Source organism: Nomia melanderi, chromosome 9, assembly GCF_051020985.1.
Source record: "Nomia melanderi isolate GNS246 chromosome 9, iyNomMela1, whole genome shotgun sequence".
NCBI classification, from domain to species: domain Eukaryota; kingdom Metazoa; phylum Arthropoda; class Insecta; order Hymenoptera; family Halictidae; genus Nomia; species Nomia melanderi.
Window position 1 is genome coordinate 15,718,026 of NC_135007.1, and position 27,957 is coordinate 15,745,982.

The 27,957-nt window shown below is 43.6% G+C and overlaps 3 protein-coding genes across 5 annotated transcripts; all 3 read left to right on the forward strand.

Moving 5' to 3' along the window:
* The first annotated feature begins 34 nt into the window (after positions 1-34).
* LOC116432605 (DNA replication complex GINS protein PSF1) lies at positions 35-7,290 on the forward strand. 3 transcript variants are annotated; one of them, XM_031989720.2, is made up of 5 exons: positions 35-420; positions 480-559; positions 634-940; positions 1,017-1,134; positions 1,225-7,290. In XM_031989720.2, the coding sequence occupies exons 2-5, from the start codon at positions 525-527 to the stop codon at positions 1,368-1,370; spliced, it is 606 nt and encodes a 201-aa protein (XP_031845580.1). In that variant the 5' UTR covers positions 35-420; positions 480-524; the 3' UTR covers positions 1,371-7,290. The 3 variants fall into 3 exon arrangements, with proteins under 3 accessions (XP_031845580.1, XP_031845579.1, XP_031845581.1); XM_031989719.2 differs by having other exon boundaries at positions 495-559; XM_031989721.2 differs by having other exon boundaries at positions 495-559; positions 1,017-1,257.
* Positions 7,291-8,249: 959 nt separating this feature from the next.
* Positions 8,250-24,096, forward strand: cact (NF-kappa-B inhibitor cactus). Its single transcript, XM_031989713.2, has 3 exons — positions 8,250-8,686; positions 14,463-14,815; positions 20,899-24,096. The coding sequence occupies exons 1-3, from the start codon at positions 8,250-8,252 to the stop codon at positions 21,291-21,293; spliced, it is 1,185 nt and encodes a 394-aa protein (XP_031845573.2). The 3' UTR covers positions 21,294-24,096.
* Positions 24,097-24,253: 157 nt separating this feature from the next.
* Positions 24,254-27,954, forward strand: Stip1 (Stress-induced phosphoprotein 1). Its single transcript, XM_031989712.2, has 3 exons — positions 24,254-25,611; positions 26,003-27,531; positions 27,622-27,954. Exons 1-3 carry the CDS (start codon positions 25,603-25,605, stop codon positions 27,692-27,694), a joined length of 1,611 nt encoding a protein of 536 aa, XP_031845572.2. The 5' UTR covers positions 24,254-25,602; the 3' UTR covers positions 27,695-27,954.
* Positions 27,955-27,957: the final 3 nt, after the last annotated feature.

Here is a 27,957-nt window from a genome sequence, read left to right on the forward strand (position 1 = left end):
AGTTTGTTTGTTACGTATTCACACGATACTCATTGTTGAACTATAACCTAATAGTGTTTCTACCCCACTTTAACTTTATCTAAGTTTCCAGATGTCGCTGGAAGAAATAATTTTGCAGATGTCACTACTGTAGATCATGTGGACTTCTTCGGACAAACAAATAACTTCAAATTTTTTAATTGTCGCACTCGATGGATTTTTTACTATGTGAACATTGAATAATAAACTAATGTTTTAATAGGTTTATATTAATCGCAACAAACGACACGTTAGGCGATATAACATAGACGGGTGCCGCCAAATATTTTTGTGTTATTGTATGTATTATTGTATTGTATATTATTACCAAAAATGTTTGGAAGAAAGGCTTTTAAGCTTATATCGGAATTAGATTCATGTACGGATATTGAACCGTTCAATGTAAGTTGCATAACATTCTATAAAATTAGTTACAACAATGATGTTATTGATAATTGAAGGTAAACATTTTGTAGGAAGCAGTAGTTAAAGAAGTTTTGGAAGAAATGCATTCTCTATATGATGCAAACATGTCTGATAGGTTGGTACACGATTATATTTACTCATCAAAAAATTTATTGCTTCAGAAATATAATATATGTATATTACTTTTAGTATGGCCATTCAAAATGAGGACAATGTGACTTTACTACCATCGATTCAACTTAGGCATATTGCTTTGAACAGAAACAAAAGATGCGTTTTGGCATACCTATATAACAGAATGAGAAAGTTAAGAGAATTACGTTGGGAATTAGGAAGCATTTTACCCCCAGAAATAAGTTCCAATCTGTTGAATGGTGAGGCTCAATGGTATCAATCATACAACAAATCTTTAGCTACATATATGAGGTCATTGGGTGAAGATCAAGGATTTAATTTGACAACAAATATGTTACCCCCAAAAACCCCTTATGTGGAGGTGAATATATCGAATGTCAATGGTTATCATCCATAACATTCCAACATGCAATAATTCTTCAACTCTGCAATTCCAGGTGAAATGTGTAGTAGATTTTGGAAAGCTGGAGCTGGATGATGGCCAAGTTATATTATTAAAGAAAAATACGTATCATTTATTACCAAGAGCTGTGTGTGAGCCACTCATAAGACAAGGTATACTCGAGCATAACAGCACATAATATATTTCTTTTTTATCTTATAAAAATAAACATTTAATGTATATTTCTGTTCTTCTCTCAATAGTTCTTTTTAAAAGCATACATCAAGTAATCCTTAAATTAAAGGGAGGTGTTTGGAAAGGTGAAGAGGAAGTTCTTTCAAAGAACACAATTACCCAAAATATCCACCTGAAATTCCCAGTACCCGCCAAACTCAAGAAATTGCGTTGAACATTCGACTCTTATCCAAAACCACATTTAAAAATTTCTCAACCCGCATGTGTATACACGGTTACATTAGGAATTTCCCCGAGAAACTTAAATTCCATCCGCCAGCGCATGGTTGACTGCAAACAGTTCGAAGTCGGTCCGCGCATGCTACACCGCGTTTTGCTCGACGATAGTGTGGTTTGTTTATTCCCCTGCGGTGCAACTCTCGTGTCCGACATATAATCTTCGCGTATGAAGCAACGGTATGCTCAAAGTTTTTCCTTCCAGTCGAACAACAAAAACAACAATTTCCACCAATAACATCAGTCGATCCGTTACGCAGCATGTCGATCGTAGTCGCAAAGTCGTCTCCGCTTATCAGGTAAGCGCGTTCGTTCGCTAAGTGACCTATTTTTTAGTTTTCGTTAAACATAAATCTCCGAACAATATTCGCGGCGATAAGGAAAATCACGCGGTCTTTTTTCTTAAAATAAACATTAATCCCCACTCGTCGATTAAGCTGTTATGCGCGGTCCGATCGGAGATTTTAAATCCTTTCGATAAACGCACGTATCTCTGACCGTCCGTGATTGTTCGATTACGCCTAACTCCTCGGTGGATCGTTAATCGATCTTAGATTTGGGGATCACCGGAAGTTTACGCCGGTCTTGTTACGTTAATTATGCGAGCGGCCGCGGCACACAGTCGAGGCGAAAAGTCCAACCGTCCGAAGATGTTATCAGGATTGCGTAATTCTCCTCTCCCATTATCCTTGCCGTGCGTTGTCTTTCGTTTTCGGTTTGTCGGAATCGGCAACGGCAACTTTTATCGTGCTAGCAACGGAACGAGCGTTCTTATTAACCCGCGCCTTAAGTGTAACGGAGTTCAGGGACACTTTTGCAGTATCTCCGACGAAGATACACCCGTGCGAACGATACCTTCTCGCCATTGAGTCACCGTACTTTCCCAGATCTCGTGAGCTACGGAGTATCCTCGATATCTGGGACTGCACGGCGAGACAAAAAATGATCGAGAGAAAACAAACGATCAATAAAACAGTAGGAAAATATTTTTCGATAAAATCACGCGTTCATCGAAAACCTTTTCCCCGTTACGTGACTCCCGTGGAAGCCTTGGAGGCGAAGCGGTCACCGAGACTTTGTCCTGGTGATTTCCAACGAAATCGCAATCGAGTTTCTTGTACCATTGCACGTTTTGTGCCACGTGTACCACGTATGGTACACGCGAATTTTTGTAGGGAAATATTTTTAGAACTACCGGGCATTTACGATTAATATGCAATTCCTATAAAAATTGTAATAGATTATTTTCAGTTTCTTCAGGCATTCATAGTACTCAAATGGAACTATTTTCAAAATCAGTTCGAATATTCAATGCTTCGATATCAATAATTGCTAAACAAAATCGAAACCAGTCAGAATGACTGGTAGTTCTAGTGTTAAGGGATGTATGGTCAAGAATAATGGTATTACAAAGTACCAAAACAAACATGAAAATTACCAAAACTTGAATATAACAACACTTAGCCAACCGAATGGGGATCTGTTTATCTTCTGGTTTAATAAGTCTTGAAGTGGGATTATTTGCAATTCATCAAATACGGTTGTTTTTACGAAGCAAAGCTTTTAACCAGATCAATCGAACGAGTTCAATCGAAGATAATGCAGGTTGTAGTTATTATTTCAGGCAATTTCCTAAGTGTTGATATTTGATTTAAGTAATAGAGTCCATAAGCGAAATACGAGGTAAATTTCCATGGAGCGTATTAATGTAATTGGCGCCATATTTGCCGATTGTTTTCGAAAGCGGATGGTGGACAATAGGTAATTAACGAATAAATATTCTGCGGTCACGGGATTTATCCTTTTAACCTCGAGCGGGTACCGCGGCTGTCCCCGGGCGAGCACGGCACCTCCGGAGGTGCAGGTTCAACGGTCGAAAAGTATGTAACGCAAGGTGCTGCAACAAAATCGCTGATAATGCCTCGGTATATCTACCGGCGGATTGATTCTTATAAACGATGCAGAGATAATACATTTCCAGGGCTTATCTCAGGTTTTCCCCAGATAGCTTAAACGTCTCCCCGTGGGAAGCTAATCAGCTAAATTTCTTCGCGTCCTTGCCATTCTTTTGTTTTCCCCTTCTGCTCTTTCGTCCGAAAGCCACGCTGGGAACGGCGTAACCGCAATCCGCGACTCGTTTCTCTTTTCCGGGTAAACGAATAATACGGATACATGCATAATCGGTAATAATTGTAGAACGGGAATAATAAGAGAACCGACGAGAGGCGAGTCCGCGGAACAAACGCGAGAACTGTGCGTTCTTTACTCCGTCGTCTTCAGAAAATCGTATCTGGGCCTGTTTTCAACGATAACACTTAAGCTCCTCGATATTTACTTTACTCTTGCTTCGATGAACTTTAACCCGTTGCACTCGAGAGACCGTCGGTTACCATTTGATTGAACGCGGCGGAATTGTAACGTTAAAAATTCAATATTCAATTTTGTGTAACGAAATGACGAATGAGGAAAATCGTCGAGTGCGGACCGTTAACCGTACCGGGAACAGGTCAGATGATCTAAGACTCAAGATTTTGACTCGTAAGCAACAACTGTAACATTTTGATTATCTCGTGGATCACGTAATCCTCTCCTGGTGGCTTGGAAAATGTTCAACAATTACGGGGAAGAGGTGACGGCGTAATTGACGGTAAAATTATATAATTCCTCGAAGTCTGGGGCGCGGGATTAACTGAACCTACTGAATGGGTCAAAATGACCCGATTTTAAATTCTTTTACAATTATTGAAAAACCAATAGATTCTTCTCTTAGGAATTTCTAAGAAATTGTTTCAGTAATACGAACTAAGTTTTGGTAATCGAAGTCTCGATGGATGCTTGGCGTTTCTATGGAGAAACTTTGAAGTCAACTTGATTCGGTCTAGTGATAACACTAGATTTACTAAGATTTACTGTACAGTATGCTCTATTGTCCTTAGAAAAATTGTTAGTGATGAGTAGACAATTAGGATCCACATCTGCATAACTGCGTTAACACTAGAACTACCGTACAAAATGACTGGTTTTGATCATTTTCTTCCGCAATGATTAATATCTTGAAAGCATTCAATAATTGAAATGACCTTGAAAATAAATAACTTCATTTGAATACTATAACGAATGTCTAAAAAAACTGACAATAGTCTATCGTTACAATTTCTATACGAATTACATATTAATCGTATCAAAGGCTCGGTACTTCTAGTGTACTTCAGATTGAATTTTACAAACATTATTCGGTAAATGTTATAATCGGTTTTCGTTGATCCAATTACACGAATATAAATCCTGATTGACTTCTACATCTACAATTTCCAAAATCTAAATGAACGAATATCAACTTCCCCAGGAACAATAGAATAAACTGTACAATAAATACCCGTAAACCTAGTGTTAACAAAAATCGACCCACTTACCAAATAATGCTTAAGCTCATTACGAGTATAATTGACCCGTAAATCTAACGTTAAGCGAATCGCGTAGAAATGTTTTCGCAGCCCTGGCATCGTTCGCATTAGGTTTACCCGACTTCTCATGACTAATCGGTCGGCGACGTTTACAATTCCTATAACGACGCAACCGCCAGTTGGATTATAGGAGAGCACATGTTGCGACAATGGCCCGTTATTATCGGCGCGTCGTGCCGGACCCGTTTGTGCAACGATAACACAGGTATATAAGCGTCCTTTGTCCCACGAACGGGTGTCAGTAACCATCATTTGGGGAAAACCGCATTCACAAGATGAACAGGCCGAAAACAATCGTCCGCCTCCGCTCCGCATGGACGCGACGACCGTCGGATGGATTTTCTCGGTAATGTAACCCGGCAAAACCAATCGATATTTACAAAGATATCGCCGTACGTGTTTGAGATATCGGAAATGCCGACGGAATTTCCGGTGAGTTCGCGTCCCCGTGAGATTAGCCCGCCCGAAAAGAAAGTGGAACGGTGAAATCCGCGTGTTCGCATAGAAACCGACCGCATCGCTGAGGAATCGCGACGCTTTCCCATTGTGCACCGGAGAGATTCGAACCGACGAACGTAAGACATAAATGTATGCTCTGTTTTAACCCTTAAGTCAGACTCGACTCTATTTTATTGCAACCTCTACCTTTAACAATTTTTTCTATATTTATTTGTTTCACAATTGTACCATTAAAGGTAACGTTTCAATGAGTCCCGAATATTCTTGAATAAATAGAGCGTCATTAATCCTTTGCATTATAATAAATAATAATAATCAAGGGATCTTCGTTCGCGAAGGGTTAATAATAGGCTGATTTGAGGAGAGATTAAAACTAAGCGGCAATATTTGACAAAATATTTATACTTCACGTTGCACAAGGTAGAAGGGTAAAGAGATTAATTTAGCAACACGCGAAATGAATCGTAGATCAATTAACCCTTTGCACTCGGGAGGTGACTCTCAGTCACCACTTGGTTTCCTACAGTGAGCTATAAAGTTTGATATTTAATTATACTTCATATAATCTGAGAAATATTCACGTAAAATTTGTCCGTCAATTCACGTGAATTTCTCGTTGGTTTTACGAAATATCGTCTTCATCTCGTCAGAAAATGTTGAAATATTTCTAGTGAAAAACTTCGGACCGCAAAGGGTTAAGATTCCATTTTGCAAGGTGGATTCGGTTCTTGGGAATATTATTCGAGTTGGGTTATGGTGTTGGGTTCAAACAGTACATTGTCGCATTATTTACGATGCATTCTTCTCGTAATGAGGGTTGTGGTAGTTAGGGATTCGAAGATTGGGTAATTCAATTCGGAAAATAGGATTAACGTGGAAGAGGTTGCTAGGGTAATTTTCAGGTATAGAGCAGGGGTGGTTTGAACACGTAACGTCTGGAACAGTGTTTCTCAACTTCCCTTGGCTATCTCAACGTTTCAAAGATTCTTGTGTTTCTATTATAATAATTATTGAATTTTTGAAAAGTGTAACTAGGTAGGTGACATGAGGAAGACAGGTCAATTTTCTTGAAAATTAACCTTTTGCACCGGAAGTTTTGCACTGGAAATATTTCAATATTTTCCGATGAGATGAAGACGATACTTTGTGAAACTCAGAAAATTATACTACCTAATGATATTCAGCTAGATCATTGTGCAATAATAATAACAATTCAATCAAACGATTCAATACTATGTTAACACCAGAACTACCGTATCGGTCAAAATTTCAATTGTTTTATCTCGCAATCATTGATATCTTAAAAGCATCGAACATTCGAAATGATCTTGAAAATAAATAGCTTCATTTGAATATAATGAAATATTAAAAATACCGAAAACAATCTATTGTTACAATTCTTATAGAGATTAATAGACAAATAGACAATTTCTATAGAAATTTCATAGCTACCGTATGAAACAATCCAATAACTCGAGCCAACTATGCAAAGGGTTAAACCTCCAAACGACCTTCCGTACAATCCAGTTGAGAGCCGCTGGCCTACGAAGCCCATAATGCTGCCCTGTCACGTTACTCTACGATGGATCGTGAAAAAATCTGGATTTACATGAATGTCCACAGCGGACTAATAATCTCTCGCAACCTTCGCCGGCCGCGTGCGTCGGCAACGAATGTTTCATAGATAAATCATTTTCCGTCAATTTCCCCTCGTTTATCCCCGCGATCGCGTGTCGTAATCAAGGACTACATTTCGAAGTGTGTTTACTTCGCAACATCGACGTCAACACACACGCGGTTTCTCGTCGCGCCCGAAATATTGCCCCGTATGCCCCATGACACCGAGCCCGTGAAATATTCGCAGGAAATTCGAACGGGCTTTCCGATCCGGCTTTCTTTTTCTAAACTGGTTATCTGAAGAATGTCAAGTTAAATCGAGTACACGCTGTGTACGTGCAGCTGCTGGCCCTGCCAGAGAACGATGGGTTTTCCCACCCCCTACCCTGGCGGTTTCGTGGCACGCGTGCCGCTGCATGCCGCCAGGGGCGCCACCGTACGTCCGCGGCCATCGTGGAAGGTTATTCCGCGCGTCGGCGAACGCTACACGGTCAGTTCGTTTCAGACAGCGCGCCGAGTATCGACGTTCTCGGACAATAGACACGCACACACATTCACACAGAAAAATCCACATAATATACACACCTACACACACGCGTGCACATTAATTAACCGAGCAACATATCTCCATACACCTGTCTCTCGAACACTTTTCCCAACACTCCGCGTCTTCTGTACCATCGGCGCTACACACGTCGACTCTCACTTCCGCGAAAGTTCCGTTTGGGCTTCCATCTAAACACGCGACGGGGGAAGAACGGTTCGTCCCCATGAACGCGAGATCCAGTGGAACGGAGTGAGCCTTGCCGGGACTGATTGCTGGTACACTATTACACACACACTGCGCGTAAACACAACACCTTGAGAGACAAACAACTGCGAGCCGCAAACAAACCGAAAACGAGAATGCGACGACGAATAACGAAGAAACGAACGCACGTAGAAGAATAGCCACAGCTGTGCTCGCGTGAACGAGGAACGACGATCGAACCGATCGAGCTCCCGAGTAAACGTAACAGTGGCGTCGCTCGCGAACGAACGAAAGTCACTCGAACGGAACGAATTGTATTAGACGTGGAATCTCGGTCCGATTCTCCGTTTACTCCCGTGGACACCGCGCGTGATATCAACAGAGAAAAAGAGAGAGAGAGAGAGAGAGAAAACGGGGTTATTTTTCCGCGGACCATTGTGTATCTTAGTATTCCATCTGCCCGAATAGGGGAGAGAGCTTAAGGCCGATCTAACCTAACCGATCGAAAGCGACGATCGATTCGAAAATGTGGCATCCGTCGAGCGAGAGAAATGTTGCAGAGTGTAGCGAGAACAAACGCGACGAGAAAGGGCATACCGACTCAGGATTCCTGTCGGGCGGGAATCTTCAGATCAGCTCGGAGATCTGCGAGCAGGAATCGTTGGATGTTGCTGCAACCGCACCCGTGGCACCGGAACCAATGAGGGCGGACAGCGGCGTGGACCTCGGGCTCAGCGAGAGCCTCAGTCAGCTGACGTTGAAGCAGGTTACTCTGAATCCCTTGGCCAGTGGTAAAGTTCAAACCGAGCCCACCGTCGAGCTCGCGCCCGTCACCGCTGACAAGATCGGGCACCAGCGAGAGGTCGAGACGTTACGACACCGTGAACCCCAACGAGAGATCGAGAAGTCGTTCAACGAGGAACCCTGGCAGCTCTATTACACGCAGGATGACGACGGCGATACGTGAGTAACGTTCTCTGCTATGACTTAACCTCTCTTATTCGAATTCTATTTATCGTCCTATCGCGCGCTGGAATTTTTCTTCGAGATAACATTCGAATTACAATAGCTTGCGGAATAATATTCAAGGCTAGTCGTCGAAGGGTTGAATTCATTGCTCGGTTTCGATTCTCGGTACTCGATGCTCGGGCAGCATCTGATAAGGCCCGTTTTGACGTGATCTCTGGTGACCTTAACGAGGGTTATGCTCGATAACGACGGAGCAGCTGCGCCGTTGGTATTCCTGGAGCAATGAGAGTGTTCTTAGTAACCGCACCGTAAAAAGAATTTGCGTGATCCGCTTAGAATTTATTCGAGTAGGGATAGGATAGGATTGTCATGGCACTTCGTTGCTAAATGTAAACCAGGAATATTTAGACGGTGAACACCGCTTGACAGAGATGCCTACAGTAGTACTCATCGCTGTGACATGTTTACGTTTACGACTTTGTCATCTAGACTACTATGCTGTTTGTTTTCCGCGGCCACGTGACCCGTCCAATCATCCAAGACTATTTATACTTTTTCGAGTGACTCGAAGGGCATGTCACCGACGATGAATCGATTCATTTGAATCGGCCGAGAACCAGCCGCGACGATCGGTTGATCGCAGTCTATAAATCGTTCTACGCGAACCGCGTATTTAGAACGCAGTTCTCGCGTAACACCTGTTTGAATAAGGCGGGTAATTCGAATGAACTTTGCGGGTGCTCCTTAACGGTTCACGAGTTTAGGCGGGAAGTTTGACGTAACCGAACGTTCCCATGGATGCGATGTATTTTATCACGCGATTGAATTATCACAGAGTCAATTAACGTTGCGTATCTCTTTCTAAGTCAATTACGCCTCATTATGTAGTCTCGTTAAGTGAATCATCGCCGATAGCATTTTTGTTTTCCTCCTGCCACGTGTCGCGCCGCGAATCTAGTGCCCGCAATTATCACGGTGGACACGTTGATTTATCGTCATTCATCATTCGTAGAATCGTCGTCGTCGTCGTTCGAAGCAATTCATCCGAGCGCGGTGCATGCGCAGTGGCGTTGCAACCTGTAGCCCGCGCGGCTTCGAACCGTCGTCCAGCGCGTGTCCTCGCGTATCGATCGAAACTAGGATAACAATAGCGAGCCATTGAATGGACGTAATTCCTCGTGACCCGCGGAGAAACAATGACTCAATGACTTACGCTCGTCGGACGTGGTTTTCCTCGTACCGATGAGTGTGTAGGAAACTGTGGTTCCTAATCGTCTTAATCCTCCCTAATCTCCCTTAATCCGAGTCTCCGAAAGGGAGAGAAATTTCTCCTATTGTCTTCTGATGTGCTCTTCGTTTTTTTAATTTTATAACATCAATTTCTATCAATGCATTTAACACTAGAATTACCAAATAGGTCAGCCACTTATTTCTGGTTTTCTTTATAATTATTAAAAAGGTAATAAGATGAGAAATTCCATGAGAAATTAATAATGGAACTAATTCGGTAATAGCAAAGTGAAATGCAATTCAATTAAAATCTCAATAAACGTACGCTTGTGGTTTTTAGAAAGAAATTTGTAAAGTTTAATTGATTGGTAGTTCTAGTTTAATTACAGTTCAATTTGGCACTTCAATTAATTATACCAGAATATTTGGAACCACTGAAATGGTACTTTTGTGTCTAATTATAATAATTATCGTTACTATCAATATAGTAATCATAAGTAATATTATGATTATAGTAAAATATGAAAGAAAATCGAATAACAATTATAGCAACATTCCTTAAAATAAATGGACATTGGAACGACGAAGTTATCGGAAAAAATCGAACGTCAAGCTCGTTCGATACAGGAAGGTTCACGAAGGGACACGCGATTCAAGTTTTTTGCAGATTATAGAGATACAGGTTTGCACGATCACGCGCGGTCTATTAATAAACCCGATGAATATGGTTACGAGGGAAAGAAAGGGAGGAAAAAAGTGAGAGGCACCGTTAAATTTGAATGAAAATTTTTATTGCGCCGCGTTTTGCATAGTTACACCTGCTGGAAGCGCATAAAGTCCGCGGTAATCGCATAAATTAACGTCCGCGAGGAAGAGCGGCTCGCCGATCGAGATCGGGATCGGGATCGGTGTTGCGAACGTTGGCGACGCGGGCAATATTTCACGATAAACACCATTATCACGCGCAATTACTGTTTTTACGAGCGCATAGAGAACGCGACGCTGATCGGGGAGGCTATCGTCGTGCGTGATCGCGTGCATACGAATCGGCCGCGGCGTGATTACGCGTTTCTCCAACGAGCGCGTTGACCGATCGTGATCTCGCCGCGGCTCGAAGATTTAACGCGTCACTAGAATCTTCGGTGCATCGCGATATTACTTACTCTTTCATAATAAACAGGAATTATTGCACTCCATTATCGTCGTTGGATTGAATTATTGCATCGAGGTTGTCATGGTTGAATTTAATTTTTGTGATAATATTACCCTTTTGTAATGAATTATTGCATTACATTACCGTTGTTGGATTGAATTATTGCATCGAGGTTGTTATAATCGAATTTAATTTTTGTAATATTACCCTTTCGTAATGAATTATTGCATTACATTATCGTCGTTGGATTGAATTATTGCATCGAGGTTGTTATAATCGAATTTAATTTTTATAATAATATTACCCTTTCGCAATGAATTATTGCATTCCATTATCGTCGTTGGATTGAATTATTGCATCGAGGTTGTTATAATCGAATTTAATTTTTGTGATAATATTCCTTACCATTTCGTAATGAACAGGAATTATTGCATTCCATTATCGTCGTTGGATTGAATTATTGCATCGAGGTTGTTACAATCGAATTTAATTTTTGTGATAATATTCCTTACCATTTCGTAATGAACAGGAATTATTGCTTCGAGGTTGTTACAATCGAATTTAATTTTTGTGATAATATTACCCTTTCCTAATGAACAGGAATTATTGCATTCCATTATCGTCGTTGGATTGAATTATCATTATTACACTTAATGGCATTCTGTACGAATTACGGTATTAGGAATAATTAAAAATAATATTCACCCATTGTCCTGTGGTCGAGTTCCGCAGGTGCACTCGTTAGTACCTATTATTACTAATTCGCCGGAAAGAATCCTACGTTCATTCTACGCCTAAGTTTACACTAGAGCTTAGAGCCTAATCCACCCAAGCCGATAATAAGAAGAGTAATGTCCCATTTGAACGCAGAAGAATTGTACGACATTAGTATTTGAGGAACTATATTTAAAATCGCCACGAGTCTGACACATTACAAGGCTAGCAGTCAACGCCGCCATTTGTTCCAGTGATAATCCTCTTAACGAAGGTTTCCAACAATTATGAGACATAGTGGGAGCACGATTAACCGAGTAAACTATTTTCCATGCATCAAGATTGCCTCGGTTGAATTGGAATTCGATCATTCGAATTCTTAGATTCCACCTCGGAATACACACGACGGAATCTCAACGTTTGTTCCGAGAAATTTCTTATCGCGCCGCCATTTGTCTAGACTATTAGGCGCTCGATTCGGGTAATTCGAAAAGAAAACAATCCCAATCTACTTAACACTAGGTTTACGCTTTAATTCGACACATATTAAATTTTACAAAGATTAAACGTCTAAGTCGACTTTAATCGATTACACGAATATCTTAATCGTCGACCTAATTCCTGATTTCCAAGATCCGAATCGACGAACATCAATTGTTCTAGGGACAGTAAAAGAAACTGCACGATTAACGATTTCGTACGATTCTTATGCTACGAAATATTCGCGATCGGTCTGCGAGCGAATCGAGAAGCTCCGGTCATCGACGACGAACGCGGCGGTGAACGCATTAACCTGTTGACCGGATGAAATTAACGCGATAAAGATTTCGCAGTTTCCGTGGCACGTGGATGCACTGTATCCCGCTGACGTAACAGCGACGCGCGAGCGATCCAGCGATCGAACGGAATCGCGAGAAAACGGAAACTTACCAGAACCCGATCGCGAGCGACGATCAAACTCGTCCCGTTTGGGCGGCGCGTATCTAGATCGCCGATAAACGAGTGGGAGGGTCGGCTCGGTTCGTACAAGCAGATAATCTGCGCGAGATAGAAGCGACGGGTTCAATAGATAGTTCGATAAACGATAGAAATAATTGATGAATCGCGGCCGTGATTTCGTAATTAATCTACATTGACGCAAATTAATGAATCGTTGACCTTTGCACGGCCGGAGGAAACGACCGAGCGCGGAACGGGGGAAAAAATTGCGCGTGTCCGTTGGAAAGCTATGCTGAATTATCGCGCGCGAACACGTGCTCGATCGCGAATAACAATTCGACGATCAATCGGATGCTTCTCGGAACTGGAATACGTGCAATTAATTTCAATGATAAGCCCGAGGCGTCACGTGCGCGCGTTCGATCGGATACCTCGTTACGCATCTCCCGATCGTGGAAAGTAAACTAGTTTCACTCTCGTTAACCCTATGCCAGATGCAAACAAGCGGCGATATTATTCAGCTTTTTTCCAACGATCGGCTCACGACGTCGGTTTGACGCATGTCGCGTTTCATAAACATTATTCGGTTTGCGTCGACTCCGATCGATGCAGTCGGGACGCGTATTCTAATCGTCCATTGTTCGATCTCGATCTACGCCTCTGTAAACCGAATCCTCTTCCTCCGACTGATAACCTTCACCGAAAATCAAAGGGGTTGAAATTTCGGACACCCCTTCTCAGTTCCCTCAAAAATCTCTCGACTTTCATAAGAAAAATCTCTAATATTTCTAATCGATTCCAATTCAGTTTATCTTCGTTACAAAACTGCGGAAGTCGCTCCAACCTTCAACCCTCTACCCCAGAATGTTGCGTCAACGTATTCCTTAGAAAGCGTATCGAAACCATCAAAACACTGAGTCATATTTATATAATATATGACTAAGATGTAATTGTCGAATTAGAATTCACTTGCGTCAGACCGAGCTTTGCAGCTAACGTCGAAATAGTAAACGTACAATCGAATTTTTCTATCCAAGGGGTTAACACTAGGTTTACAGGTCAATTTGACGCATACTGAATTCATAAACATTACTCTCAAACGTTTATGTCGGTTTCGGTCGATGCAGTTACAAGAATACGTATCGTAACAACCTAATTTTACGAAAAATGTTCATATATAATAAAACATTCGAAGACTCTCTCGGCCACATTCATCTACAACGTATCGAATTTCTCATGTTTCGAATGAGTCTGTTGCCAATTACAGTAAAAAAAAGTTGCTTTGAAACAATCACAGATTTATTTCTGTCTCGCCCGTTTTCCCTTAATAGCCATTATCACGCAAAGAAGAGGGAAATAACGAAAATTAATGCGCTTACTCCGATGCTGGTATAGTTCAAAAAATATCACTGGTACGATAGAAAATTCTACGATACCGCAGCTACATAGTTTCTTTTCTTCTTTTTATTGTTATCTTATCTCTCTTTTTATACCAAAGTAGCACGATCAACCAAAACGAAACGCAGGCGTGGCTCCGTTGTATCGTTAGGACGATTACACGACGAAGTTAACGAAACACTTTTAATCTTTGCTACCCTCTAACCGAAACGGCTTTTCTCGTTCGATGTACAAGTTGCGTTTGTTGCAACCGAATATTTTTAATTCTCAAGATTTCGAAACCGCGGCGCGTTACGGCCACCGTTTTTCTACGACCGTTTCGTTTTCCTTTTCCAGGCAGCTGCACATAGCGATCGTCCAGGGGTTCCTGGAGGCTGCGTTCAGCCTGATCCGAATGGCACCCCACACCTGCCTGTTGAACATACTGAACGACGACGGCCAGTCCCCGTTGCACCTGGCCGTGCTGACGAGGCAGCCCAGGATAGTGCGCAGGCTGATCCTCGCAGGTGCGAACCCCGCGCTGAGGAATTTCCGCGGCAACACGGCCCTCCACCTGGCCTGCGCGACCGGGGACCTCGCCTCGGCCAAGGCCCTGACCGACCCCTTGACCCCCGTCGAGAGGAACTACCTCCTGCCCGGCAAGAAAGTACCTGCTCTGCCGCAGAATCTCGAGCAACGGAACTACGACGGTGAGTTGTGACCTTTGGTCGCTACCCTAGTGGCATAAATATTCGTTTCACCCTTTGCACTCCAGGTTGTTGATCAACTGCGAGTAATTTCTAGGTCGGACGAGGTTGCAATTTGTCGCTTCCATGTACAGCCACTGCAGACGCAGTGTGCCATGCTTTTTGTGATCTGGGTGATTCGTTAACCCTTTGCACTCCGAAGTTTCTCACTAAGAAATGTTTAACCTTTAAGACTCCAGATGGTTTTGTTTCAATTTCTAAAAAAAATTAGAAATGCTATAACATTTCTTCGATCTTTTATTTTCCTTCGTAGCACGAAATTTGGATGTGAAAATCGAATAATTTTAGGGTAGTTTCTTTAAGATTCGTTAAAATGTTTAATGTTATAATTGGTGGAGTATTGGAGCCTACAGAGTTCAAAGGGTTAACCGTTTGCGGACCTATTACCTATCGATTGCTTAATATAAAAAAAGAAAGTTACGCGCTGATCTCTTGCTGTTTGAGTAATTAAATCATTCGTCCGCGACTTTCTCTTCCAAATACAAAATTTCATGTCGCCGAAATGTCGATTTTCGGCCGCAAAGAGTTAACGCTAACACTACCAAACGGGTTAATTTTTAAATTAAAAGGAAACGGATGTTTCTCTGGGAAATTATTAAAGAAATTGATTTAGCAATGCGCAAACTGAATTTGAAGTCAATTAAAATCTCAATAGACGCACTCTTGGAGTTTCTGTGAAAGAACTTCAAAAAGTCAATTTCACTGCTCGGTAGTTTTAGCAGAGGTAGTTTTTTCGGTAGAATCCTCGAGTCACAGAAAACGAGAAAAGTGTGTACTCTTTCATTCTCGAAAGAATCAATTTGCGGAATAGTCATGCAACTTTCATTTCGCCGGTTGAAATAAAACGCTTATCTTTTTCCTCGTATGTCGACATAGATTGTTTGCTATCTGCCTCGAAACGAACGAGGAAAGTCGAAAACTTTCGGTTTTGAGTAGGTTTATTTAAAGAACGCGTCGACCATTCAACATCGACGTAGACTTCCGGCGAACATCTTTTCCTACCGAACTATGAGCCACATATTTCCAAGGAATACGCGCATACCCATGAAAGGAATCATTAAAACCGACTCAGGAAATCCGAATAAAATAGAACATTACCACTCGCGTTCCGCCGAAACGGAATTTATATGCAATCCCGAGGATCCTCCGCTCGGCAATGAATCATGCAAAAAGCGATCTCGCTTTCTACTTTATTCGGATAACAGACCGATACCTCGCTGACGGATGTTCGACTGGAAAGCGACACTTTCAGCCTCGTTAATAATTAACACGAGCCGTTGTGTCAGGCTCCTCTAAAGGATCCGACTTCTAGAAACGCTAACAATAGTCGCGCGGAACGGCGACCTTTTTCGTCGACGCGTCCCCGTTTCCCGTTTCCTTTGAAAACCCGTAAATCATATTCGGCTATTCTCGGCAATTCGGAAACCGTGTGTCCGCCGGATCCGAGGCGGCATTATCGGTTCGAACAAAAGACTCTGAACGTTGGACCGTACAATGAGTCGCGAAATACGCAGAACCGTTTAGTTTACGCGGTTCGATGCGAACAACAAAGTATACGTAGAATGTCGGAGAATTCTCATCGACCGTGGATGATAGATTTCACGGACGAGGAAGGAAGCGTGACAAGCAAGCGGATCTTCGGGAAATCCTGACATCTTTTACCGCGCGTGAAGCAACAATGATCGAGCTCCGTTCGGTCGCGCGGAAAACAATCCTGTGACCACGATTACGCGCGGGTTTCCCGTGATTTCATCGTGGATCGCGACTGATCCACCGTGGGCCTTGCTCGCGCACGCTCGGAAATCCCATTAACCGAACCGTGATCTACGTGCATTCGTCGCAATTCTTTGTGGGAACTGACTTTTCGAGACAATCACGTCCTCGGTGAAGTGCTTGGTTGCTTCTTTCTTTGGAAACGGTTTTCTTCTGCATCGCGTTACGTGTACTTGAAAGCTTCTGAACGTTGTGGTCGTTGCGCAAAATCTGAACGTTCCTTTTTTGATCGCGTAGACGTTTGTAAGCTTTCGGTTGTACAAAATCTAAATGTTTCAACCTTGATCGCTAAAAATCTAAATGCTTCCGCTTTGATCGCTCAAAATTTATAAACGTTTCAACTTCTATCGCTCAAAATCTAAACGTTTCGACTTTGATCGCTCAAAATCTAAACGTTTCGATTTTGATCGCTCAAAATCTAAACGTTTCAACTTCTATCGCTCAAAATTTCTAAACGTTTCAATTTCTATCGCTCAAAATTTCTAAACGTTTCGACTTCGATCGCTAAAAATTTCTAAACGTTTCAATTTCTATCGCTCAAAATCTAAATGTTTCAACTTCGATCGCTCAAAATCTAACCGTTTCAACCTCGAAAGCTGAAAATCTAAACGTTTCCGCTTTGATTGCTTAAAATTTCTAAACGTTTCAACTTCGGTCGCTCAAAATTTCTAAACATTTCAACTTCGATCGCTCAGAATTTATGCGTTTCAGCCTCTACCGCTGAAAATCCAAAAGTTCCCGCTTCGATCGCTCAAAATTTCTAAACGTTTCGACTTCCGAACCTCTATCCGTTTCAACCCCGATCCCCGAAACACAAACATTTCGACCCGAATCCCGTTACGCGCAGAAGTTCACGTACCCCTTCCGGAAATCGATTCGGCGAAAAGTGAGCTCAGAGAACTTCCCGGTCGTCTTTCCGGGCGGAACGTGCTCGCGACCACGAGCCGACCTTTTTCGTCCCGCGGACATAATTTCCCCGACGCCTCCTCCCTCTTTGTCCGGGCGTCCTCTTTGATCCTCCCAATCCGGCGAGCCCCCATCGCCGAAAACTCGAACCGGCGGCGGCCCGTTCTTTTTCGAAGTTCCGGAATTCCCGCGTAACGTCATCCGCCGACGCGCTCTCCATTCCGGGGTTAACGGCGCACCGTTGAATCGCGTACATCGGGCGGAGATCGCGGGCAGCTGGCGTAACGGCCGCTTTTGGACCATGACGAAATATTAGGTCCTGCGAGGCGAGTGTCTATGATGTTCCGTTTCGATTGACGTGCGGGCAAAACCCATCCGCATTGCGGATCGGCGGGACGCGAGGCTGCGAGCTTAGTTTCCGAACGAACAGCGGAAAAATTCAGAAGTGAATCATTATTCGGTGTAGCGCGGGGATTAATCTGTTGTTTTATAATAAAGACCTGGGACTCACGGTGGAAATTTCCATCTCGATTTAATAAACGCCCATTATCGTTCGCGCTTTGTATGCAGATGCGAGTGAAAGACAAAAGTCTCGTACGTAGTTTCTAGGAAAATTTCACGTTACTCGAGACTTTTCGAGTATTTCGTGTTGTTCATGAAAATCCATGAGAACGTACGATTGTATAGAGCTTTATATAACAGTTAGCCTATCGGTCGGTCAGTTGAGTTCGCTGTGAGACGTTCCTGCGCGAAGAAATCCTCGGGAAGTCGATTCCGCCGGCGAACGATCATCGAGTTCGCGGTTCTCTCGCGTAGAATCAATGCACCTATTTCCAGTCTAGCAAAAACTACGCCATCGGGGCTCGCGTGTCCGATGAAATGCACCGATTAGACCGTAGTACGTGCATACCCGTGACGTACACCCGATCGACCCGGCCTAGGAGACGTAAACGCGGCTCGCGTTCAATTGCCGCGTGAATGGGGGATGGAAATCGATCTGTTCTATCAACTTTGATTCAACAAGAATCGTACGTAACTGCGACGAGCAACCTTTAGCACGCCCAACGTTCGGAACATTCGTCCGCGGAACGATAATCATAATCGCTGCTTTGCATAAGTAACATTCTCGTTAACATATTTCGATAATAATATCTATAACTATCCAACCATTGGTAGTGTACTTCCCCATAGACGTTACTAATATTACGTAACAGTGTGTATTATCCCTGATTCCTTAGAAAAATAGGAAAATTCTATACTTATCCTACGTTAATCAGGAGAATTAGAATAGATAAACAATATTCAATTTGAACTTGAAAGAATATTCGTTAAATTCTTTATCAAGAATCTGACGAATCATAGGGCAAGGGGTTATCTTCAATATCGTCTGACAAAAATCCGAAATCACCCGATGGCGCAACCCTTATCTCCTAGATTCCGTGCTCCGACCGTCTGATCGATTCCCGGTCTCGAAGGGTCGACGAATCGTCGCCAGGGAATTCGACGAGGAAAACTCTGTCTGGCCGCGCGACGAGGACGGAGGAGAGCCGGGGTAATCTCGTCGGTCTCGGAATACGCGCGGCGGAATTTGAACGCGTCTCGGTGCGCGCGTGAATCTTCTCTCTCTCCGTCGGTGCGTGCGTGAGCGTTACATCACACGCGCGGCTCGCGCGATGAGACACAGAGGCCCCTTTTCAAAGCAGATGTTTTTGATATTTAAAAATACCTGCGGTACTATTTGCGTGTGTCGTGATATTCTCGGCTCGATCCGGCTCTCGGGAAACCCCACAGCGGCGTGGAAGTCGGTGGCGCGCCGTCCCGCTTTCACCCCTCGGCTGGGCCCGCGTTTTATTCGCGGCGCGTCGACCTTCTTTTCCCTCCGCTTTCGAACTCGGAATTCCATTAGCCCCGCTGGCGCAGAGAGGAAGCGAGAGAGAGAGGGGGGGGGGGGGAGAGAGGGAGATGGAGGATTATTCGCGATGTCGTTCACCGGGACAGCCGGAATATTTCAATTGCTAATCCGTCGATATCGCGCCGGGAAATTCCGCGTGACACGCGGACGCGTGGCATTGTGACCGCGCCGACGAATGTCGCCGATGAGTCCCCTTTCCGGGCGAACGAAGGAGCAGAGATTTCACGCGGTGGAAACGTTTTTAGGTTTTAATGCGATTCGAGGCGTCGGTTTTTCCCTTTCGAACCTGTTTGCACCGCCGACCCTGGAACGCGTGGTTCAAAGTTACGTGTACCAAGGTCTTCGCGTTGAGATCTTTGAGAATTCGGTTGGTTGAGTAATATTCGGATTAAATTAAAATTACGCGCCTCGGAGAGTTAAGGTTCGAGGCTCGCCGGAGGTATCCGCGATCGGGATCGCCGATTAAATTCCGCGGACGGCACGCGGTCCGCCGCCACCGCGGCCGCTGGCCGCCGGTAACAAGGGGTTGGTTAATTTTAGGCGGTACGCGCCTTTGATCGGTACGAACCTAGTTTGGACCGTGGGACGACGGCCAAACCTCCGACGACAATGATTCACCGCGTCTTCCTAGTTCTATGTATATCTTCTAGAAGCATGTGACTCGGTCGCATCATTCTGAAGTGCGCGTCCGCCATGGCCCCCCCTCCCCTGTCAACTTCGTTCGATTAAGAAATAGAAATCCCGTCTAAATACGTTCCGAGCGGTCACAATGCGAGCCTAGCCTTCTAATTTCGACGGCGCCATTAGCAACGTTTTAAGAATGCTCCCGAGCCTCGGTGCCGAGTTCATCCGCGTGTCGCGATGTTTGTTTCCTTTTTCTCCTTCCCGCTTCACTTTCTTCCATTTATTGCGCCGCGAGGATGATACTCTAGCTGATTAACCTCCGGACTCGATCGACGCGACTGCCAACGGTGATTGGACCGTCCGAGGATTCCGATTCGTTCTTAGTTTCTTTTTTATTCGGAGTACCGTGAAGATGATGCGCGAGCTAATTAACCCCTTGATGATGTCACTCGCGGCTGATGAGTGGACGGTAGATTCACTGTTGTGTCTTGAACCTCAGCTTGGAATTTATATGCTTAGCGTTGCGTCCGCTGCACGAATGCTGATGAAATAGCGTTTGCTATTACGGAAATCGCGAATGCTTGCAATTTCCTTCTCAACGATTCGCCGTGCAACGAACGACGAAATAAGAAGAATGTCTTATCGAAGAAATTCCAGAGTTAAAACGTAGAGATTCCAGTGCTCGTCGCTGCCCTAGTTGCCAAATTCCCTCTTCCTCGTTCCCTTTCCGAACCGATCGTCACCATAGAAACTTAAGCTTCCGATTCGAATGTTCTCCCGTTCTAACGTTCGTGATCGTTTCCCTTTCCAGGTGAGATGTGCCTACACATAGCAGCCTCATCGGGCCAGGTAGAGCTGGTGCGTCTCCTGCTGCGTTTGGGAGCTGACCTCGAAGCCAGGGAGGCGTTGGCCGGGAAGACGGCGCTGCACCTCGCCGTGGAGCGCGGCTGCAGGTCCGTGGTCGCGTTCCTGCTCCAAGAGTGCAGGCCCTGCCTGGACACGCAGACCTACGCCGGCATCACCGCCTACCAGATAGCCCTGTGCCTGGACAGCCAACTAGCCAGGGAACTAGTGCGGCTGGGCGCGACGCCGGAGCCGCTTCCCGAGTCGGACTCCGACAGCAGCGACGACGAGGACACCGTCGCGGCCAATTACCTGCCGGCGATCGCGAGGCTCAGGCAGAACGTGGTCGGCGTGAAAGTCTAGGGAGCGTAACCGGGCCACTGGCCGGCGTTCTGTCAGTCCTGGCTGCCTTCCTCTCGTTCCTTCTCTTGCTCAGCTGCGCGGACTCTGGGACTCCGTCGAGGATCTCGGGCGGGAAACGAAACTTTAGGGCAATTCTCGGAGAGGAACGGCTTAACGGAATTAGAGATCATAGTACGGAGGCTCCGACGACCACCAAGTATTAGCTACCCCCCGTCGAGAGCGCGTCATCCTTCGTTGCTCTCCGGGAGCAATCGAATGCGTTAGGCGATTGCGACGATGCGTGTAGGCGGATGATTGTAATGGGAGCGGGAGGCGGGCGGAGGGGTGCAAACGAACGCGCGAAGAATGAAGACGAACGGAAACGTTGTACAGCAGACTCCCGTGTAACGCAAGTTCCTGCGCGCTCGAGATGTATCATCGCGACGACTACTTTTTCATGTAACACGATTCTTGCGCGATGCCCCGTAATCGGTGTGTCTCGCTGTCATAGGCGAAACGGATCACGACGCGCAGCGGCGTCGCACGGGAGTCTGCTCGCGAATCGAAGCGACGGGTTAGAAACCAATCGAGAACGGTCTCGGACACACGTGCACTCGTGCCTCTGTGAGGGACAAGTATCTTCGAGCAACGAGCGAAAACCGGAACGAAACACGAACGGTCGCGACCCCGCGGCTTCGACGGTTCTCGCGGGGAACTAGGATCGGGCGATCGAGGAAGCGAGGAGGCCCCAGGATCTTGTTGTGTATATATTGTAAGAAGCAAGGGGAGAGGATTCTGTGTTCCGCGTCGCGTTGAACGGCAGTGACGCTCGCGCGGCGTCTTCTAGATCGCGCGATGAAAGTTCGAGAGAGGGAGAGCGTATGCGAGCGAGCAAGTATATCTGAGACGGAGAGAAAGATGGTGCGCTTGTGTAAATGATGGAGGTGAGACGCGAAAGAGAGGGAAGAAAGTATAGAAATATTGTAACCGAACAATCGCAACTCGATCGTTCGCGTTTAAGATTGTACATACATACACGTACATGTAGATATATATATACATATATGTATATATGTGTATATATATTTATATATATATATATAAACATATATACATATATACATATATATGTATTTATATTTATGTTAGGCGAATTTAAGAGACCGAGATAACACTACTGAATAGAATATTCATCGAGGAGAGCGTTCGAGGTCGGACCGACTGGAATGCTAGCTTATCTTGTGAAGCATTCCAGTGCTCGATGCGTCCGATCGGGACGTTTAGAGACTCCCTCGGCCGTACCCTGTTGTAAATAGTAATTTTCTGTTAGTGTCACGTACCGTGTCGTTTCCAACGTCACCCTATACTAATAATAATAGAAAGATAATATTAACGTTATTACGTAACGCGTCTACAATCATTTTTTTTCTGTTTCTTTTTTTTTTTCTTTTTTCTTAAGTAATAGAAAGCCTTGAACGAATCCACCATGATTATCCGGACGTGGAGAAACTTCGTGCAAGAGCTGCAAGAGCCAGAGAGAGGGGGGGTAACAGAAGCATTTATAGTGTATGCGAATGCGTAAAACACGATCAGGGGAGAGAGAGAGAGAAAGGTTCGCGTGGGATCGCGAGCGTTTTATTTTATTCTTAATTTAATAAACTCCTTAATCAGCGAAGCAAAGGGAATAAAAGGTTTTCTGCGATTCCGGTTCTGGCGAGGTCGTCGCTGGATCCGCACGTTTACGTACATATTTAATTTGCAGCGAGATATGAGCCGAATTCCCGCGTTAGTGGAAACCGTGCAGCCTGTCAGAGTTAATATAATTATATTAGTCGATAGTCTTCGATGCGATGATATTCGCTTTCTTATAAAAGAGTGTCGATACCGAGCGATTCCTTTTCAAGCGATTATCGAATAGCGAGCGAAGAGGGGCCGCGCGTGCGAGACGGGAAAAAGGAGGAAGAGAAACGCGAGGGCGGCTAATTTAGCGATGGCCGGCGTAAAAATGTAGAGCAAGGACCGGGCCGCCGGTTATTTCGAGTTCGCCGGCGTGTAATGGTCTAGGTATTCCAAGAAGCTTACGGACTTATTCCTTTTTGGGGGAGTTTGGTCTGCGAGGCGCACAGGTTCCGGGATATATTTGGATCCTGGCAAAGAGGGGATGCCGGCGCTGATGGTCTGTTACAACGCTGACCAAAAATGCCTCCCGGGAGGAAAACGCGCCTCCCCCACCTTCACTCGCTCTCTAACCGTGCTACGGAAACGCTGACTGGATTCAGGGCCAGTATAAACGATTCTTTCTCGAAAATCATAACATCGCGTTGTTGTTCTTCGTAACGAGCTCTTTAAGCGTCGCCGACAATCCGGGGTCATTAACGCTAGAACTACCGAACGGATCGGAATCACCCATTCCAGGTGTCTTCTCGTGATTATTAAAATAACCGATGCTTCTCTGGTTGTTAAAGAAATTCATTTTAATATGCAAATTGAATGAGTCAACCCTTTGCACTCGGAAGTCTTACTAGAAATATTTTATATTCTTCGACGAGGCAGAATATTTTATTCCAATTCTCAAATTGATGCGTTGTACGAGGTATATTAAAATTTTATAGTTTTACTAGACGAAATCAAACGGTGTGAGCCTCTCGAGTGCAAAGGTTACAATAGACGCATCTTGAAGTTTCTACAGAGAAGTTTCAGAAAGTCAGTTTCATAACACTAGAACTATCAGACAAATCAAACTCTATCATATTTCATTTTTTTGAGTACTTTTTCAATAAAATCGACACGTGGATGCACGTTCGAAGGTATCAGCCAGTCGGAATCTTAATGAATGCAATTATTCGAGTACCCGATGGTTCTATTGTTAACGCATCGCGGTCTATCGATGGCGTCCAGTCGGAGGTTGCTTGGTAACATCGTTGCTTAGCAGTTTTTTTTTTCCTCCTCTGGTATTAGCGACAGCGCGTTCGGGAAAACGGAACGTCGAGAATAGTTTAAATGCATCGAGGCGAAAGAAAGAGCCAAGGCTTTTTTCACTGTAAAACGTTCGACGGACGAACGTCCCAGCACGAAATAAAAACTGAGAGAAGAAACACGATGTTAGAGATAATACAACGGTTATCGAACCGCTCGCGGATGAAAAAAATATGCAACGCGACGAACCGTGGGGATTCCCCAGTCACTCCAGTTTGCCGATGGAAATACCAAGTTCCGCGGCGACGAAAGCGCTGCCAGATCGAGCAACCTTGGGCGCACCGACGTTTCCCAGTCGCCAAAAAGTCATTCATACTCGTAACGGCGCCCACGCCCGTGAACCATTACTTTACACGCCTTTCCCTTTTTTTTCCTTTTTTTTTTGCTCTTTCGCCTTTATTACCCTCCGTTCGACTTCCTCCTCTGCGATCCGTCAACCTATAGACGCGTATTTTTAGGACCTAATCTTGCGGCACGCGATAGAACGGTTAAGCAACGAAACGTATCTCGATGTATGGAAAAATTTTGACCAAGACTACAACCGTACGTTCGTGGAAGTAATATCAGTCTTGCCAGAAATCAATTGACCGCGATTCGATCGATCTTGGGAAATAATTTATTTTTACATTTTCTTAATAAATTTTCGTACAACGTACGTTCGACGTTGATTACAGCAGACGTTACAGCACCGTATACATTTATAGAAAATAGCGTTTACATAGAGAAAGAAGAAAACGAAAGTTCGACGGGAGGATAATGCGTTCGAATAAAACTGGATGCGTCGTCTAGTCTTTTCTGGAGCAACGGAATGAGCATGCATGATCAATAAACATGGCTTACCATCGCAGCACGCAGAGGCGCGAGGAATGATGTGTGAACTGTGTAAAATATATACAATATGTAATTATGTAAATATAAATGGTGCATACGAGGAAACAAAAGTCATTGCGTGTAGAACGTAATTAGAAAACATTATGTACGCTCGACGAGGCGTCCCGTATATGCGACACGATTGCGAAACGAAACGTTTCGCGAACGGAACGTCTCGAATCGTCTAGATCGGACGCGAGGCTTGGCCAATATAACTTGACGTCGGTATAAAAAAGACCGTGAAGGATATTCTTTCGAAGGTACTATAGAAAATCATCGAACGTAATCGCGGAAAGGCGCATCGCACGTATAACTAGTTTCACGGCAATCGAGGAGAGGCGCTAGTTGTCCATTTCTGGAGCTTTCTGAAAATCTGCGCCGGCTCGAGGCTCAACGTTCGCACGAATCATTGCGTATTTTTGCGGGCACGACAGAATAATTCCCGAGAAGTAAAACAAGTATCACTATTCTCTGGTGAAGCGTTATGGATCAGGTAAACGTTTTTCATCAATTTCATCGTGGTTATGTGTCCCTCGCGGTCGTTGCAACGGAATTTTCGAAAACACTGTATTCCCCTGCGATTATGTTGATTGCACGCGTTTATCCTAAAAAAGATCGTCGCACTTCCCTCGCTCGCCGTGCCGCACGAAAACTTTTCTGAAAATGTTTCGTCCGTATTAGCCGTGAGATTGCGATCTTCCGTTGTAACTTGAAAGTTTATTTCAATTATCATGATCGTTTATTAGTCGCACCGGAAATTCTCGTCACTGTTTCCTTCCACAAGACACGGTTTTCGAACCTCTATAATTAACGTTTGAGTTTTGGTGTAGATAGTTTTATAAAGGTTTAACATTATATTCTTCAATCTCTGAAACAATTTATAGGTTACTGTGTTAAAAGAGAAAGGGAATTCTGCTTTGCAAGACGAAGAGTTTGAGGAGGCTATTAAACATTACACTGACGCAATTGCCTTAGACGAAAACAATCATCTGCTCTACAGTAATAGATCCGCTGCGTACGCAAAGGCTGGGAAATTTGAACAAGCCTTGAAAGATGCGGAAAAAACTGTGGCTTTGAAACCGGATTGGGCTAAAGGTTATTCTCGTAAGGGTAGTGCTCTTGCTTACATGGGTAAATTAGACGAATCTATTAGTGCTTATAAGGCTGGCCTACAATTAGAACCAGACAATGCTCAACTTAAGAGTGGTTTGGCTGAAGTCTCAGCTCAAAAAGTAATTCGTAATCCCTTCAATACACCTGGTATATTTACAAAACTCGCGAATGATCCTAGAACCAAAGATTTCTTGCAAGATCCAGAATATTTGAAACTTCTGCAACAGTTTCAAACCAATCCACTTGGGATGAAAGATCCCAGACTACTTACAACGCTTAGCGTATTATTAGGTCGAAATATAGAAGAGGATGAACCTATGGATACAGATCCCCCTCAATCTTCGGAATCTCCAAAGCCTAAACAAGAATCACCTAAACCAGAAAAGAAAGAAGAGGATAATCTTCCACCTGAAGTGAAAGAGGCATTGAAAGAAAAGCAATTGGGTAACAATGCATATAAGAAGAAGAACTTCGAAGAAGCTCTCAAACATTATAATAAAGCGGTAGAATTAGACCCCACAGAAATTGTTTACTTATTGAATATAGCAGCAGTATATTTCGAACAGAAAGAATATGAGAAATGTATTGCTCAATGTGAGGAAGCTATTATAGTCGGAAGAGAGAATAGAGCTGACTTTAAATTAATAGCAAAAGCATTTACTAGAATTGGTCATGCATATAAAAAGATGGAGAATTGGAAGCAGGCTAAGGTCTATTATGAAAAATCTATGTCAGAACATAGAACACCAGAGATTAAAACTCTTCTTTCAGACATTGATAAAATCATTAAGGAAGAAGAAAGAAAAGCATACATTGATCCTGTTAAAGCAGAAGAAGAGAAAGAACTTGGAAATGAAAAGTACAAAAATGGAGATTATCCTGGAGCAATAAAACATTATACAGAAGCCATTAAAAGAAATCCTGATGATCCTAAATATTATAGTAACAGAGCAGCCTGTTATACTAAATTAGCAGCATTTGATCTCGGATTGAAAGACTGTGAAAAATGTATTGAAATTGACAAAAAATTCATCAAAGGTTGGATCAGGAAAGGAAAGATTTTGCAAGGTATGCAACAACAAAGAAAAGCCCTCACTGCCTATCAGAAAGCATTAGAGTTGGATCCCTCAAATAGCGAAGCATTGGAGGGATACCGATCCTGTGCAGTTTCTGTTAGTTCTAATCCAGAGGAAGTTAGAAAGAGAGCAATGGCAGATCCAGAAGTTCAAAGCATATTACGTGATCCTGCTATGAGACTTATCTTAGAGCAGATGCAAAGTGATCCTAGGGCTTTGCAAGAGTAAGTATTAAATAATATTTATTTTATTCTGTGAATCCTGATATTATTGTATTAAATTTATAATAATGCTACTAATCCTTGTACTTTCAGTCATCTGAAGAATCCTGTTATAGCTGCAAAGTTGCAAAAACTCTTGGAATCGGGTATTATTGCTATTCATTGAGAACAAAAACGTTTATACTTGTGCATTGCTTTACGCATGACATTTTATTGTCACCAAGTTCCTTTGTTACTAAGGAAATTATGCCGTTCAATCTCTTTTTGTGTATTAAAACTATGTTATTCATCGTATAGGTAGCTTAACGATCTATTCGTTGTATCTAGTTTTTACTTTTTAAGCGCTACACCTTTGGTTTAAAATACTGATACTGTAATAATAAAGAAAAACAACAATAGCGATAAATACAATGTAATTATAGGATACTT

Bases quoted from the DNA above. Each gene is read 5' to 3' on its own strand.
- cact (XM_031989713.2), top strand. From the start codon at position 8,250: ATGTGGCATCCGTCGAGCGAGAGAAATGTTGCAGAGTGTAGCGAGAAC. The intron at 8,687-14,462 runs GTGAGTAACGTT...TTCCTTTTCCAG, and splicing joins CAGGATGACGACGGCGATAC to GCAGCTGCACATAGCGATCG. The intron at 14,816-20,898 runs GTGAGTTGTGAC...TTCCCTTTCCAG, and splicing joins CGAGCAACGGAACTACGACG to GTGAGATGTGCCTACACATA.
- Stip1 (XM_031989712.2), top strand. The intron at 27,532-27,621 runs GTAAGTATTAAA...TTGTACTTTCAG, and splicing joins GATCCTAGGGCTTTGCAAGA to TCATCTGAAGAATCCTGTTA.
- LOC116432605 (XM_031989719.2), top strand. From the start codon at position 352: ATGTTTGGAAGAAAGGCTTTTAAGCTTATATCGGAATTAGATTCATGT. The intron at 421-494 runs GTAAGTTGCATA...AACATTTTGTAG, and splicing joins CGGATATTGAACCGTTCAAT to GAAGCAGTAGTTAAAGAAGT. The intron at 941-1,016 runs GTGAATATATCG...CTGCAATTCCAG, and splicing joins CAAAAACCCCTTATGTGGAG to GTGAAATGTGTAGTAGATTT.